The following is a 16,738-nucleotide window of genomic DNA, read 5'->3' on the forward strand; positions in this document are numbered from 1 at the left end:
CTGGAGCATCTGGGAGGAGAGGAGCGTGCTGGGCCCCGGTGCTGACGGGAACGACTCCTCCAGGCTGGGAAATGGGCAGCCTGGAAAGAATGTGAAAATGCTGAGCCCCCAGGACAACAAGGGGAGCATTCATACACCTTAAAACAGAAGGCGCCGCCACAAACAGTGTGCAGCAGGAAGTTGCCCCCGTACACTTGGGGACTGCTCCCCAGACAAGCTGCCTGATGCACATTTGTGAGTGACCCATCCTACCCTCCTCCCCTTCGTCCTGAAACTTCTGCAGCCTCCCTCTGCTTAACACTCAAAATGAGCCCAGAATGATGTCACTCTGTGATGGTTAAATGCAGCTCTTGGTATCCAGGGCCCTGGCATAGGGGCGGCCACCGTACATCCCCAAGGGCTAGAGGCTCAGCAGAGTCCAGCAGGCTGGGGGAGGTGGGAACACGTGTCAGGACAAAGGGGGAGATACGGGGCATCAGTGCGTGCCAGCTGCTGTCTCTCTGTACCCTTGTGTGTGAACTGTGGGCGGTTCACGTGTGTCTTAGCTCAGGCTGCCGTCACGAAATACCATAACCTGGGTGGCTTATAAACAACAGACATTTATTTCTCGCAGTTCTGGAGGCTGGAAGACTGAGATCAGGATGCCAACACCATCAGGTTCTGGCGAGGACCCTCTTCAGGGGTCCGACTGCCCCATGTGTCCTCACACAGCGGAGAGCACGGGGAAGAAGCAGGCTCTCTCATCGTCTTCTAAGGGCACCGGTCCCTCTCATGAGGGCTCCACCTTCATGACCTAATCTCCTCCCAAAGGCCCACCTCCTAATGCTATCACGTGGGGGTTAGGATCTGAACTCTGGGGGGACGCACACATTCAGTCCACAGCCGCGTGTGAGGAGTGCAATTACTGCTGCGCTCAGAAGTGTTTATGCCGCGTGCAAGCTTGTGTGTGCAAAGAAGGCCAAAACAGCGGCCCCTTGCGGTGAGCACCTCACTGTGCCAGGAGTCAACTGGGCACTTCCGCTGTACATCCTTACACAGACCCTTCCTCAGGCCTGGGAAGGAGGGGACTCTATCATTCTCCTTGTGCAGGTGGAGAAACTGAGGCTCAGAAACATTCCATCCTTGCCTGGGGGACTTTGGAAATGAAAGAACAGGGATCCAAACTCCCCACTCTGGACGACCTCATGTTCTGACCCCAAAGGCATCGTGTTCCCTGTGCCCAGAACAGCACATCACCCCCTGCTTTCACCCCCAACACGCCCCTCCTCCTCTGGCTCAGGACTCACCCCCTCCTCCAGGCAGCTTTCCTGGACACACACGGCTGGGGTAGGTGCACCCCTCTGCCACAGCACTTGATCTCCAGGTTGGACCCATTTCCTTGCCTGTCTGTCTGCCAGTCTGATCTACTGGAGGGCAGAGTCCTCGTCCTACCCGAACCATAAAGGGTGGACAAATGGTGGTCCCAGAAGAGGGAGGATGGCAAACTCCAGCTCAGGACCCTGGACCTAGCCATCTGCTCCCAGACCCTTGCAAACCGCACTCCAATGTGGGCTGATCCTCTCGGCCCTAACTGCAGTGTTGGCTTCCCCTGCCTGGAAAGCCCCCACCTTTCAGGACCCAGCTTCAGGCCCGCCCCCTCATCCCTCTGCCCTGCAGGCCTGTCCGATGCTATCTGAGTGCCAGACAAGAAGCCGGCTGTCCGCATGGGTGATACCAACAAGACAGCACCCACACACAGCGCCCTTGTGTGCTAGGCATGGGTCTAAGTCCTTTGCACTTATTAATTCATAATCCTATGCTGTAGGTTTAGACTTACCTCAGTTTTAGGGGTGAGGAAAGGAGGGCATGGAGAGGTCCATTAGCTTGCCCCCAGCTCACCGCACTTGTAAGTGGCAGGACTTGCATTTGAACGAGGCCACCCAGCTCTAACTACCCCCAACCATGAGAAACCCCAGGCTTCCCTGAGGAGCTCACAGTCTGGAAGGTAAGACAGACTTCTGCTGTCCCAGTGGGCCCAGTGTACAGGGGAGAAAGCAATCCCACACAGACCTCAGGCCTCAGACAGGGCGTCAGAGGTAGTGAGGCTGCCTGGAATGTGCTGGAACGTCTATCCCTCCCTCCCTGGAGAACTGGCCATTGCCAGGTTCCAGTGGGCCTGCTCTGTGGTGCCTGGAGGCCTTTGCGGCCCCTCCAGTGCTGGCCTGTGCCCTGCAGTGGGGATGGGCCCTGGAGCCCTGCGCCCAGGTTTACCCAGCTGTGGCCTGGGGATGATGCACTGAGACCAATCTGTTTGCCTGCCCCTCGTAGAGGGAACGGGCTGTTTTCTCCCTCCTGTAATTGTTACCATCTGTTTCCCTTCCTCGTGTTTGTTGATGTTTTCTTGTTTTAAAACTGAAATGAGTCAGATTGGAAACTGATTTAGGAAAAAGTGTCTGGGAGGGAAGCTCCAAGTGGCCATGGGGGACTCTGTGCTTCAGAGCCGGCGGGAGAAAAAAGATTCCGTGGGGCAGGCCGGGGGTGTCTGCCAGCATCACCTGCCCGGTGGGGGGCTGGAGTCTCCCGGCTGCCCAAGCAGGCTGGGGCTTGGGGGGTGGGGAGGGTGTCTGTGGGGGAGTGTGGAAGGCGTGTGTGTAGGTAGGCAAGTGCGTGTGTGTGCACACTTGTGCACCCACGTGAACGTCCAGCTGCCGTTCTATTGGGGATTTTAAGTCAGTGCCTGTGCCTCTCCCTTCCTGTTCTCATCCACCAGTCACCCTAGACTCTTGGCTCCTCATTGCTGTTATTTAAGCCAAAGAAAGATGCCCTGGGATCCTGCCCCTGGCTATCTGGGTCTACAAGCCCAGCCCAGCTCTGAGACGTTGACCTGCAAGTCAGACCAGCTGCCACCAGACCTTGTAATACCCTGGCTTTGGTCTTATGGCCAAATGGCTAGGCTTCGGTAGATGTGGCCTGTGACTCACAATCCAGCCTGCTTTCCTCTCCTTTGTCCTTTCTTGATAATTCATAGCCTGGGGGGTTTCTCTGGCTCCAGCAACCCAGAGAAAATGGATATGGAAGACAGATGCCTTGAGCACGGCATCCTTCTTGCATTCCTGGGTTCCCCCAATAGCAATAATAGCTGCTATTGTTGAGCCCCCTGCTTTGCCCCAGGTTCTGTGATAAGCCCTGGAAGTGGGAGATTTCTACTCCTCACTGAAATCCGTCTTTGGAAGGAGGATTACCAGGCCAGTTTTCTAGATGAAGAGGTAGGGGCTCGGAGACATAAATTGACTTGTGCAAGGTCACAAGGCAAGTTTGAGGTGGGTGCCAGCTCCCACCTGCGGGGCCAGAGCTCTGATCACTATGGAGATGGGAGGCACTTCAGGAAACCCTGTGCTGTCAGCTGGACGATTCCGTGGGTGGCCACCCAGGCTGGCTGGGTTTCCACCAGAAGTTTTCGGATCCTGCTTCTGCCCTTGTACCTTTGATTCCGAGCTCCTTCTTCCTGGGAAGCCACCTGGCATGCCTCACTGCACGAGGCAGGGCATGCATCTCACTCCACTTACTGTGATGTTTAGGGGCGAGCAAAGGAATCTTCTCATGTCTGCGTATTTAAGCGCTTTTATTAAGTGGAACAAGCTATTTCTGAACACGAGAGTGGCCAACAGCCTTAGAGGAAATTAAAATGAACCATGACAATGGAAAATTGCATAGGGGCATGGCAGATTCTCCGGAGATAAATACAACAAGGCTTTCAACAGCATTCGGGAAGGACTAGAGATCAGGGAGATTATGTTGTGAGAGGAAAAATCAAACCACCGGAAAATTAGAGCTCAGGCTGGCAGGAGGACCAAGCGCACGCTGGTCAGGCCTGTGGGTGACCCTCCATTAAGCACCCCTGGAGTCTGGTGGACAGAGTGGGGCAGAGAAGCAACGGGCAGATAGAGCTCAACTCAACTAGGCAAGCATTTTCTCAGCATCCATGGCATGCATGCTATGTGGGTACAAGGGACTGAACTGTGTTCTCCCCAAATTCATAGGGTTGAGTTCCTAACCCCCACTGAGGTGGTCTTTAAAGATGGGGCCTTTGGGAGATTATCTGGTTTAGATGAAATCATGAGGATGGGGGCCCCCATAATGAGACTATTGTCCTTATAAGAACAGGAAGAGACTAGAAATTTCTCTCTGCCGTGTGAGGACAGAGCAAGAAGGTGGCCGACTACAAGCCAGGAACAGAGCCCTCAGCAGAACCTTGTCATGCTGGCACCCTGATCTCGGACTTCCAGCCTCCAGAACTGTGAGAATTTCTGTTGTTATGTCACCCAATCTATGGTATTTCGTTACGGCGACCCAAGCTAATACAGTGAAGAATGGAGGTGGACACACTCTTCTGGGACTCAGAGAACTCTTGGGACTTGAGTGTTGTAAACTGGCACATCTAAAGGTTTGACAGATATTAGCTGTTATAATTATGATTTCTCCTATAGCCTGTGCACTCCCCTAAGCCAGAGGCTATCTATCGTTGTCTCAACCACACGATAGCTTCTCAGTAAGTGTGGGTGAATGAATGAGTGAATGAATGATGCATCTGAGTCAATGGGCCCCAGCACCAAATGGATGGAGTTGTGGTATCCAGGCAGCCCTGCAAGGAGGTGGAAGGAAGGGAGCATTGGCCCTGGTAGTCTGCTGGGGAAGGGGTGCCAGTGCATGGGGTTTGTCTGGGACCCTCTCTGTGACCCAGGATCCACAGTGAGCAGCCACAGGTAGAAAGCCTCTCAGGCCGTCTCCATGGTGGGTCCAACCCAGTGGCCCCAGGGGTTGGTACAGTGCCTGCCGCATCCTCTTGCAGGGCAGGGCCAGAGCGTCACCCTGCTCTGGTCACCCGGAAGCCCACTCCTCCTCCCGTGTCACCCCCCTGGAGAAGCCTATCTGTCTGTCTACGCCAAGAGGGGCTGCTTCCCTCTCTCTCCCGCCCTTCCACCACCTCTTAAGGATTTCACCGCTTTCCCTTTCGCACCTGGACCTCCAATGAGCTTAGATAGAATCTGTCTGCCCCAGCAAAGCTTTCTGAAGACTGAAAAGATGGGGGAGAGCTGAATGATGCCATTTCCCTTTTAAAAAAAAAAAAAATCACTTGAACGGCCTCAGTCCTGAACTACCTTAGCTGAGCCAGACCACGGCCAGAGGGCACACCCCTCCCTCAGGACACTGCCTGGCCGCACACTGCTCTCACAGAGAGCCTGGGCAGGAGACAGCAAAGAGAAAGCACCAGACGGCGGGAAGATGTCAACTGAGTGCCTCTTCAAGCGTTCTGGAAGATTCCACTGCAGAGCTGGTCCACCCCCCCGGGCTCCCAGCCCTATGCTGCCTCGGAATCTAGGCTCCAGTGCTGAGACGCACACTCGGGCACTGACTGGCCGTAAAACAGCTCCTTCAGCTGTGCCACCCCGTCTGAGGAGCCGCCTTGTGGCCACATTTGTGCTCTGTTGTTTGCTTCTTCGTCCTGCCTGGCCTCGGGGTGGCCCTGCCACAATCCTCCCTCTGATTAGGCTGCTAACGAGGTCGCCGAAGATGGCTGTGCAGGACCGCCTTACCAGGCATGAGAGTCGAGCTCTCAGTCGACTTCTGCCCAGAGAGTCACAAGGCAGAGCGCTCAGAAGTCGGGACTGTTCCCTCTCACCGGCGAGCCTGTCTGTAACGACAAACAAGGAGAGCTCCATCCAGACCCATGACTCAAAAGGTGGACGGCGGATTTGAATAGGAGTGTCAGGTGTTTGTTGAAGAAAGGACCCCAGGGGAATCGCAGACAGTCGGCTACTGCTCATTCTTGGGGTCCTTTCTGGCTCCAGTGGGTCCTCCATACAAGGAGAGCACAGTTTGTCCTAGAATGCTCTCTGGGGAGGGGCCGGGAGGGCCTTGGGGTGCGGAGGGGCCAGGCTAGCCCCTGGCCAAGCCGTTCTTGAGAGCCCGCTGCTTCCCCCGCCTCGGGTGGTTCAGAGCCAACTCCAGGAAGGCCTGGTCCCAAATTAATGTCGGGCGCTCAGAGTACTGGCATCTGAGGGCCAGGCCGGGTCAGCAACAGACCTGCGCGTATCCCCGCACCTGCTCTCAGCTCAGCTGCCCTGTGCAGAGGACTTTTCCTCGCCAGACTCACTGAGGATTTCAGATCTGAAGATAACAGAGGCTCCTGACGTGGCTGCTGTGTGATGTGCGTCTGTGAGTCTGGAGCCAACCCCCGGAGAGGACGAGCGGGTCACAGGCTCTGAGGCTGGGAGGTCGAGGGGTGGCCCCAGAGTCATCGCCTGCAGGGCCAGCATCTGGGAAACGTCCATCACAGATCAGAGCAGGGCCGCCCCTGCCTCACCTACCTTCCCGCCCACTCTGGCGACAAGAATGAAGATGGGTCGCTGTGCTCTGGAGGGAGCTGCGCTGTCACCGGTGTGGAGCTGAGCGGGAACAAGCAGGGCGGCTGGGCCTCTGAGCAGACCGGACAGGTTCCAAGGAACACAGCTGTCAGGGGGGCCGTGAGGGCCAATTGAAGGGGGCGATGAAAGGCCTGGCCCAGCGCTGCGAACAGGTGCCCCTCACTCTCCTCCCCGTGCCCACCCATCCGTCTGGGCCACTGGCTCCCTCACATCACAGGCGTCTGCTGAGGGCCAGGCCTGCCCTGAACCTTTCAGCAGAATGAAAGGGAAACTGATATCAGAGGGGAGCTGAAGCACAGGGAAGGCCTCTTTCTTTTCAAAGACTTTCGTCTGTGATGGGCTTTTTTTTTTCTAGGAGATCTTATTTCAAAGCCCCTTTGAAAATTTTGTGGGGTTTTGTAATGGATGAAAAGTTACTTGGAAATGGGACTAAGAAGTTTTCCGTTCAACGTCGTTAGAGGAAAGTTGAAAGCTTTGAGTTGTAAGGTTCCACCAGATTTATCATTTCTTTTGTCCGTGAGGCCCATCCACTGGGAGGGGGTCTGGGGGAAGGGGCTGGGGGCCTGGACAGGGCATGCGAGGGAGCGCGGTGCAAAAACCAGCCCCAGCCGCAGTTGCCTTACATTTGCAAGGGAGGCCATCTGAGCTGATCTTTCCACAAAAATGTTTCCAAGGTATACACTTTGATGTTGGAACAGGGAATAGCAAACATACTTCCAGAATACTATAGGAAGCTAGGCTTTACCAGAGGTGATGGCTACCACTCAGATGTTTCATATCAGAAAAATAATTTTTAAAGAAGATAGGGCCCAGATGGACCTGAGAGAAGGGGCCAGAGCCAGAGCGACACTAGCGTGAGCCCTGGAGCATATCCATGCTGGAGAACCAGCAAGAGAAGAGGCCAGTGAACAACACAACAACCAGAAAAAGCATTGGTACAGAAACTGAAGGGAAGAGTTTCAAGCAGGAAGGAGGAAGAAGCTGGTGTCAGGGATGAGAGCCTGGGGAAATGCTACTGGGTTTGGCAATAGGAGATGACTGTCCATTTAAAGGGGGTGGTTTCACTGAAGAGCAGGGGTGGGAAGAGTTAAACAGTGAAAGCTGAGGGGTAACAGGAGTGGGTACCAGGTGTTCTGAATCCCATGGAGGGGGTGACCTCAAAAGGTGGAGGGGGGACAGGGAAGGTAGATGGATGCTGGAATGGCAGGTAAAGTGGTTGAACAAGGATTTTTCAGTGCCTGTGATGGAAAGCCAAGGGGGAGGGGCGGCTGATCAGAGGGAGGGAGAGGGGACGTGAAGGGTGGGAGTGCATCGCTGGCTTTGGAGAAGGGTGGAGATGTCAGTCTGTGGTCCTGGTCTGAGACTGAAGAACTGGCCCCATTGGAGAGGGAGGGCCAAGACCTCACTGGCAGGGGTTGGTGGAACATGTCAGTGGTGGGTTAGAGTCTGGGGGTCTAAGGGAGTGGGAGAGGTGATGGAAGGACCAGTGGATCTGGCTCCCCAACCCCAGCGTGCTGTCGGGGTCAGAGCAGGAGGCCCACTTGGGCTGGACACGGTGGGAGAAGGAGAGGCCGTGGCTGGTACTCCTGTGACCAGGGATCCTAAGTGTAACCCCAAAAGGGTAGTGTGGGCACGGGCTTGATAGGACTACGCCCATTTATGGAGTTGCCAACCACGACAGGGGTGCCTGGGGACATTCCAGCCATCACAGAGCATTTCTGAGGGTCTTAGGATAGAACAGGCCTCGGTTAGCACCCCAAGCCTGGCAGGCTCTAGCTGTCATTGAAGTTCTCTGGGCCTTCTTACTCTCGCCTGTAAAACGAAGGTGAGAACACAGATTTCCTCAGGGAAAGAAATCCCATCCTGCCCATGCCTGGCATGTAGAGGGCGCTCAATAAACGTGAGCCATTAGGATGGGGGCAAGCTGGGCAGCCCCGCCTCATCTGTGCCTGAATCCATTTAGGCTGGGGTTTGTTGGGTCCTCGTGGTGATTCAGTAAGAGAAAGAGGCACAGGAAGTGCTTGGTGGTTTCAACTTAAAGTACTTGCCTGGAATCACAGGGCCAGGTTAGAGACTGACCACTGGCCTCTGCAGTGCTGTCTCCCACCCCAGCACATGTTGGCCCTCGCCACACTGCCCCCTGGGGTGGAGACCTGCTTTCTCTGCTCCCTTACCCCTCCTCCCATCACATCCTCTGCCCCCACCCAGCTCCTGGCAGGAACACTTGCCCTCCAGAGACATCATCATATTCCATAATATGATTGGAATCTGAATATATATTTAAAATGACAAGTTTGAAATTAAAATTTAAATAAAGAATTACTTTTCTGTAAGTTGCTCCGAAAGCAGTAATTTAGCAGCAAATTGAAGGAGAAAGGTAAGCACTGGTCCTTTAAACCATCGTGCAGTTTCCAGAATGCAAGCCAGAAGTGTCTCAATTTAACACATCATTGGTTAGTATTATTAGAAATTTCATTGGGCTCCAGAGCGCATTATGGCGCTGCTCCGAAGGGGGTGCCAGGGGCGCGGCCTGGGTTCAGGGGGCCAGAGAGGGCAGCCTGTTTAATGAGGGCAGAAGGGGCTCAGGAGAGCCTCCTCCGGCCCCAAGTGGGGATTTAACTGCAATTATTTTCTTGTTTGTCGTTCAGTAGCAATCATGAAATGAGAACTGAGAGACCCATAAATGTCATTTGCTCTTCCCAGAGGTCACAGACTTACAGCTTTGGTGTCTGTCAACACGTTTTACTGACCCCTAGAACCTACGCTGGGAACAGGATTCCATGAAGACGGTGTCACCTGTCTGGCTCCCATGAGCCACATGAGCAGGACAAAAAAGTCTGTCCCAATCGGGACCTGCCCAGCAGCCTCAGCTCCTAGGTTCCCCACACTGGGGCACAGGGGTCTGAGAACTTGAATGTCAAGACTGTCCTTACCCCCACCAGAGTGAAGTCCATAGACTGCATCACCTGGTAGGCCTGTCAAGGAGCCACATTTTGGGGTCCCCCCAGACCTACTGAATCAGAAGCTCTGAAGGTGGGGTCCTGAAGCCTGAATTCTTAATACCCTGCCCCCCGGAATCTTCTTATGTGCATTCACACAAGTCAGAGGGCCTCTGCCATAGAGGGGGTCAATGCTCTACCGGTGTGATCTTGGAAGCCACTCTCTCATGGATAACCTGTAAGTCCTAGAAAGCCAGACATCTGGGTATAAACCCCGGAGCTGTAATCTAAAAAACTCAGACACCAAAATCTCTCTCCCTTACCCCCAGCCTGAATTTCCACCATTACAACACCGTTCCTTTAAGTAAGAATTGCTTTCCTGGCCTTTCACCTTTGCAGTGTGAGGGCCCCTGGGAGGTTCCCAACACCCCAGTCTGAATAAGTTTACCAAAAGCTGGCCTCTGTCAGTCCCCACAGTTGGACCTGAGCACCATGAAGCCCCTAAGTGCCTTGCAGGAAGAGGGATGCTGAAAAGGAGGTGAAACATCCACTCTTTTCAGGGAGCAGGCTGCCCAGTTATGCTCAGTCCTGGAGCCGACAGCCTCCAGGAGCTAATTCCCAGGGCAACGCAGGGTTTGGTGGTCAGAGATGCCTGGGCATTCATGTCTGCTAGGAGCCCTGTGGGAACCTGCAAGAGGAGCCCTGAGAATACTTCAGAGTAAGAAGAAAAAGGAAATGAGAGCATTCACCACTGATGCTGGGCCCAGGACACCAGAACCAGCATCATCCTTGTGCTCCCAAATCCGTGTGCCTCTGCTACCAGCCTCTGCGGAGCGTGGACTCGGAGCTCTGCTGGCTTCCCCACACTGCCCAACCCCCAGACCAAAACCTCACCCCTGTGTGTCTGAGCAGGTGAGCACATGCCTGTGCTCCAGCCGCAAGGGAAGCTGGCAGAGCACGTGTTCTGGCTTCCGCCTCGAGATAGGGGCAAGATGGGGGTGTTCACAAGGTACCAGGCAGGGCTTCCCTGGTGGCGCTGTGGTTGAGAGTCCGCCTGCCAATGCAGGGGACACGGGTTCGTGCCCCGATCCGGGAGGATCCCACATGCCGCGGAGCGGCTGGGCCCGTGAGCCATGTCCGCTGAGCCTGCGCGACCGGAGCCTGTGCTCCCCAGCAGGAGAGGCCACAGCAGTGAGAGGCCCACATACAGCAAAAAAAAAAAAAAAAAAGGTGCCAGGCCATCAGGAAAAACATTGCCAAAGGTCCACTGCAGGGCTCAGGCCACACCAGCAGTCCCTCGGCAGAAGGGGCTCTCAGAGTCCAGAGCCAGGGGGGTTGTGGGGATATCTCACCAAAGCTTGTCTTTCCCAAATTAGGTGGGGATCACGGGAAGCGGTGACATAAAATGAGGCTGCAGCTGAAGCTCAGAGTGTAGTCAGCTCCAGGCTTCCCACTACTGTCCTCGCTGCTGCTTCTCTTTTCATCACAGGCCATTTCCCAACCCCCCACCTGGCTGGGGTGTGCCTTGGTGTCCAGTGGTACTTCTGGCCCAGAGTGAGCATGGGAGTATTGTCTGATCGATTAAAGCGAGGTGAGGGCTGGGGTGGCGGGGGGGACTCTGGGCTCCCTTGGGAGAAGGGGCTCACTGCTGTGAGGGATAGGGGCAGCTGTACTCAGGAATGCTCAGCAGATGGCAGTCCCCGCTAACACTGTCACACCACATGAGTGACAAGAGTGTCAAGACTTGCAGGTTCCAATCTGTGGAGGCAGGTTCATGGGCAGGAGGAGGACTCGGACGCTGGCACTGTCATTCCCCCGAGAGAGGCCCACGTGAGCCCCGGAAGTGAACCCTGGAGCCTGGCTCTGTCCACTGTATCTAGGCTGCAAATGCACCAGCTGCTGTGGGGTCCTTTGGTGGCGACCTTGGCCAGAATCATCTGCCTTGTTGAACCCTGCCCAGCTTTTGTGGTCCAACGTCAGCTCTCCCTAACTTCCAGGCTCCATTGAGTCACTCTTTTCTGACATCTTTGGGTGAACAGTGGAAGAAGCTGAGTTCTGGTTTTTCCACCAGCCCCATCGAGGCAGGAGTCAACCTCAGTCATCCCACATCTCCGACTATGCTCAGGCACTGGGCGAGGGGTCAGCGGATTGGGGCATTAGGCCTCCAGGCAGCCTCCAGCAGCATTCAGGGCAATGATGTTGGGGGTCCCGGCACACAAGGCCTCCACGGTCTGGAAACGTCATCTCCCCAGTGAGAGGAACACACTGTATCAGGCTTCCCAGGGGCACTACGCGATTCCACATCTCTGTTCTCTTACTCCCATCATTCCCTCTCCTGAAGTGTAGGCCATGCATTCATGCACTCGTGAACCAACAGTGATGAACACTCCTACTGTTGGCCAACACTGTAACTCAGAGACCTTGCCTTCCCTGGGCACCTACACCAGGCCGGCAGGAGCTGGGTCAGGTCCTGCCACGCGGGTCCCTGCCATCATGGAGCCCATCCACCAGTACAGGTCAGTACCAGCCCTGAAAGGCAGTGTTCCGAGGCTGTGATCCTGATGTGTGCAGGGCGAGGGGTGAGAACAAGCGAGGCATGGCAAGGCCCCGGGGAGTCCCATCCCATCATCTTTCAAATTTCCCTGACCACCTGGGATGCTGCTGGCCTATATGGCACCCTTGTGCAAAGTAGAAAAAAGGGCTCCCTTTGGATGGACAAATTAGCAAAATCAGCCCTTCCGGGCTGTCACAGCTCCACGGGTACACAGGCATCTTCACACCGTGCACCACCTGCGGCCCCGCACGTCAACCCCTAAGTGGAGCAGGGTCCCCAGTGCCGCTCTGTAGGCAACGTGTAACTGGCTCTCCCCACGCTGACAGAGCACAACCCAGGGGCCTCGGGGGGCTTGTCGCAGGTGGAGCTTCCCAGCCCCCCGACCCGCAGGCGCTTCAGCCCATGGCGCCCCTCGCAGAGAGCTTCATCCATAAAGGATCGGGGTCCTTAGTGTTCCTCAGTCGTTGAAAGAAGCAGGATGCTGTCAGCCACCATAAAAATGTGACCTTTGAAAATTTACAAGAGCTTGGGGTTTAAAAGCTGCTGCGTTAATGATGCATCCCATTAGCATCTCATTAAAGGGAAGCAGAGAGAAGCCTGCTTGGGCCAATGATGGGCAGATAGGGCCACTCGGAGGCGCCGGGCAGGAAGAGGGCTCTCTTCGGCTGCCTCTCTGTGCTGAGTGCCATCATGTCACTGGAGCAGAAGCAAGGCCAGGAACACTGGGGAAAGGCCAGATGTCTTCGTGGCTTAGGTGATATCCTCTGTGATGGCAGTGGGAGGGGCGAGGGGAGGCTCCCTCAGCCCCGCCCTCCTCCCCACCGGCCCAGGCTGTCCTCCTGGTTGGTGTCTGTACATTCTTGAGTTGGCAGCCCCCTGAAAGGCGGGTGGCCTGGAGAGCCTTTGGTGGAATTGTGGACCTCTGGGGACGCTGAACCAAGGCGGAAAGTCTTAGTAGGAGCCAAGTTCAAAGCTGGAGGCGCAAACCCACACACGGTCCCCTAGAAGCCTCCGGAACCTGGGAACCTCGAGTTTACCTTGGGCCTGGAACCCGTCTGCAGGAGGACAGGGCTCTGGTCAGGCCGAGCTGACTCACATCAGCAGCTGCAACATTCCTCACCACCTGGGCATCCAGGCGCCTTGGCGAAGCGCACAACCCGTGTCCATGTTTTTTCTGGAGGGAGTGAAGGAAGGAATGTTCATTTCTTTTTTTCAATAAAATGAATAAAAAGTCCTGAACCGCAAGTTGCTCATAGCTTCAGGAGTTGCTAGTACCAAATAGAATGAGTGTCCTTATTTATCTTTCCTAAAGAAAAAACAACAAAAAAGGCTGCTTTCCTTCTCACAGCAGAACCTCTTTCTTGTACATAAGAACTCGCTTGTCATAGTCATGAAAGACACAGGCCGACAGCAGGCCTGTTGCCTGTTGTAGGCTCACCCCGGAGCCCTGGGCCCGCCCCAGTACCCCCTGGACCCCCTGCACCCCCAGCTTCCTTCTGGAGTGTGACTCATAGCTGGGAGCAGCCCCTCGAGGGCAGGGCTGAGTCTCAGTGACTGCCCGTCCCCAGCCCAGGGGGCCCAGTTTGGGCAGGGCCGGCCACAGAGCAGGGGCCCAGTTTACTGAAGAGCAAACCCCCTGACCAGCAAAGGCGCAAGAGAGCGAGCTGGCAGGAGTGTTTTAGAATCAAGGGCCTGAGGAAAAGTGTGCAGTTTTTCAAGTTCAGAAACTCCCCCAATTTTAGGGCAAAACCCCGAACGCCTGAAGTTTTAGAGTCTGATTACCTGCTCTCAAGCAGGAGACCCCGACCACCCCTTCTGGCGGCAGCGGCTGCTCTAAGGACCAGGCCCAGGGCCTCCAAGTTCCCGGAGCCCTTCCCCACCCTGTCAGGTTACCAGGCCTGGGTGCTGATTCAGCCAGGACAAAGGGCAACTGCAGGAGGACCCGGAAAACCAAACCTGCCTCTGGCCTGGGAGGCCTCCGGGAATTCCAGGCCGCAGAGAGGGGGCTGCAGCACCCCCTACTGGCAGAAGGGGTAAGGAGACCGGGGTCTCCCCATTCAAACTTCACCCCAAAACAGGGCCCCAAATGGGACATCACACTGGCTTCTTTCCCCCCAGATGCCTCTTATTGTGGGAAAAGCAACCTCTGCACCTCTGACCCACCAGCTCCCCAAGAGCCTGGGAATACAGAGGGGGCTGCAGGCAGGGCACCCTGGAAAGCTGTCTGTTTAGAGAAGGCTGTACAAGCCACGCTTCTCTTTCCTAAGTTCCCTAAGACTATTGGTGAGTGTGGCTAGATCCCCAACCTCCCCGCCTACCCTGTCTCATCTGTCCCACAGACAGAAGTGGGGCAGAGGCCTCTGATAAGGAAGCTTGTCCACAGAATTGTTCTTTCCTCAGGAGATTCACTCTTTTCCTTTGTTTCCTGCGCTGTTCACAGAAGTGAAGCATCTGAAATGCAGGCCGGAGATAAAGTACAGCCTAATGCAATTAGCTCAGCACAGCTTATGGTGCTAATAGGATGCGCTCCCACTTCTCCCAGCAGGCCCTGATGCAGGCACTGTTTGTCATCTGCGTAAGGCATCAAAGCCCCAGTAAGTCCAAACCCCTTCCCACCTGCCAGTACTCTTCAGCCTGCCTGGTAAGGAGAGTCCCGCTGCTCAGAGATGCCCAGAAAGGGGCGCTGCCCCCAACAAGCTGGGTCACTGACTTAGCTTCCAATAGGAGGCAAGAGCACAGTGGCCTCACCTGAGAGAGGCCTGCAGATGACCCTGGAGGCTCCTTTGCCCTTCTATGACTGTCCCCAAACCTGGCTGGGTTCTGGCTACACTCCTGCAAGCTGTGGTCACTGCTCCTGGAACCATCTCTCTTGAGACTCACATCCCAGTTATCCCAGTACCAGGCCCTCCAATGTGTTTTGGGGATTTTTTTTTTGATTATAAATATTATAATGTTATAAATAATGGTAATGGCCACAGCAGAATATTTGGCAAATACAGAGAAGTATAGACAAAAAGAATAAAAGTTTCCCTTAATCCCTTCACCCAAGAATGACATTCCTGCTAATATTTTGGGATTTTTCCTTTCTGCACATATCATTTTACATGATAAGTTTATATGCGTGTCATTTTATGTCCTGCTTTTCTCATTTAACATTATAGCGTAAGCATTTTGTCACCTCATTAGGAATTCTTAGTAAACATGATTTTTTTCTTTAAACAAGTCTTAATCTCCAAAGACTTTTTTTATTTATTTATTTATTTTACTTTTGGCTGCATTGGGTCTTTGTTGCTGCGCGCAGGTTTTTCTCTAGTTGCGGTGAGTGGGGGTTGCTCTTCTTTGCGTTGCGCGGGCTTCTCATTGCAGTGGCTTCCCTTGTTGCAGAGCACGGGCTCTAGGCACACAGGCTCAGTAGTTGTGGCTCATGGGCTCTAGGCGCACAGGCTCAGTAGTTGTGGCTCATGGGCTCTAGGAGCACAGGCTCAGTAGTTGTGGCACATGGGCTCTAGGCGCACAGGCTCAGTAGTTGTGGCTCATGGGCTCTAGGCGCACAGGCTCAGTAGTTGTGGCTCATGGGCTCTAGGCGCACAGGCTCAGTAGTTGTGGCTCATGGGCTCTAGGCGCACAGGCTCCAGTAGTTGTGGCACACGGGCTTAGTTGCTCCGCATGATGTGGGATCTTCCCAGACCAGGGCTCGAACCCATGTCGCCTGCATTGGCAGGCAGATTCTTAACCACTGTGCCACCAGGGAAGCCCAGTAAACATGATTTTTATTGCCTACATAATATTCCATGGTAAGATGGTAGCTCAGGGAGACCAGTGCTGTCCTAATGTTTGTTTTCGCCCTGAGGTTTGTTTTCTCATTGAGTATCTAAACTAGCAAGTGAGATCCTGGAGCAGAGAGCCTGCCTGCTTCCTGCAGGGCGGAGCCGAAGGTCCCAGTGAAGACATATGACCAAGACATATGTCCCTGCCTTCCAGCCCTGCAGCAGGACCTGCGCTGTCCTCCCAGGGGCCCCAGTCCACCCCCTCCCACGTCTCCTCTGTGGAGTGGGAAGTCTGGGGCCTCGGAGGCTGGTGTGGAAGCAGGATGGGGCCCGACGGTAATGCTTTGGAGAGCCGTCGTCCCGCATGTCAAAGGGCTGGGCACATGGTGGTACTGGGCCTGGGCTGAGTACACAGTTGGTGCTCAGCACATGCCCGCGCATATTGTGGCAGCTTATTAATGACCCAAGGACTGGGGTGATGTCATTTCTCGTAGCACAGAGCGCTCGTTCCGTTTTGATGGCTCAGGTAGAGTGGGTGGTGGAGGAGGCACTGGGTTAGGTTGGGCGTCCCTGGAGGCGGGAGTCTAGCCAAGGCCACGGCTGCTGCTACTGCACCAAAACGCCCTGCGATTCTCCCGTGGTACTGGGTGCAGGGCCAGGTCTCTGCCTCTGGTCCCGTGGCTCAGGCAGCAGGAGTACTGCGGGGGATGGGCGCCAGGGCAGGACCATTGCCAGGCTGTGCTCACCCTCCTGCTCTGCTTCTCCCCAGGCCCCCGGCATCTCCAAAGCAGACAATCAGTCCCAGGGACTCACGACCAGCATCCGGTGGGGCCAGACGCCCATCAATCAGTCCACGCCTTGGGACACCGATGAACCGCCCTCCAAACAGATGAGGGAGAGCGACAATCCAGGTGTGTAGTCCAGGGCAGACAGAGCCACCTACACTGGGAGCTGGAGGGGAGGGCGAGAAGTGTCTGAGACCTCCTGGGTGCCCCAGCTCCTCAGCAGGTCCTGACCCACGGTCTGCAGCAGCCCAGAACTCAGGTTGCACTGGGGGCAGGGGGACGGGGGTGG

At 55.2% G+C, this 16,738-nt stretch overlaps 1 protein-coding gene across 1 annotated transcript in view; it reads left to right on the plus strand.

Moving 5' to 3' along the window:
• KLHL29 (kelch like family member 29) overlaps positions 1-16,738 on the plus strand; it is a 314,685-nt gene that overhangs the window by 230,390 nt on the left and 67,557 nt on the right. Inside the window, exon 4 of the mRNA XM_024747808.1 lies at positions 16,434-16,575. Within this exon, the coding sequence (XP_024603576.1) occupies positions 16,434-16,575 (142 nt within the window). The remainder of the gene's footprint in view (positions 1-16,433; positions 16,576-16,738) is intronic.

The sequence above is a fragment of the Neophocaena asiaeorientalis genome, unplaced genomic scaffold, assembly GCF_003031525.2.
Source record: "Neophocaena asiaeorientalis asiaeorientalis breed wild unplaced genomic scaffold, Neophocaena_asiaeorientalis_V1.1 scaffold84, whole genome shotgun sequence".
NCBI lineage: Eukaryota > Metazoa > Chordata > Mammalia > Artiodactyla > Phocoenidae > Neophocaena > Neophocaena asiaeorientalis.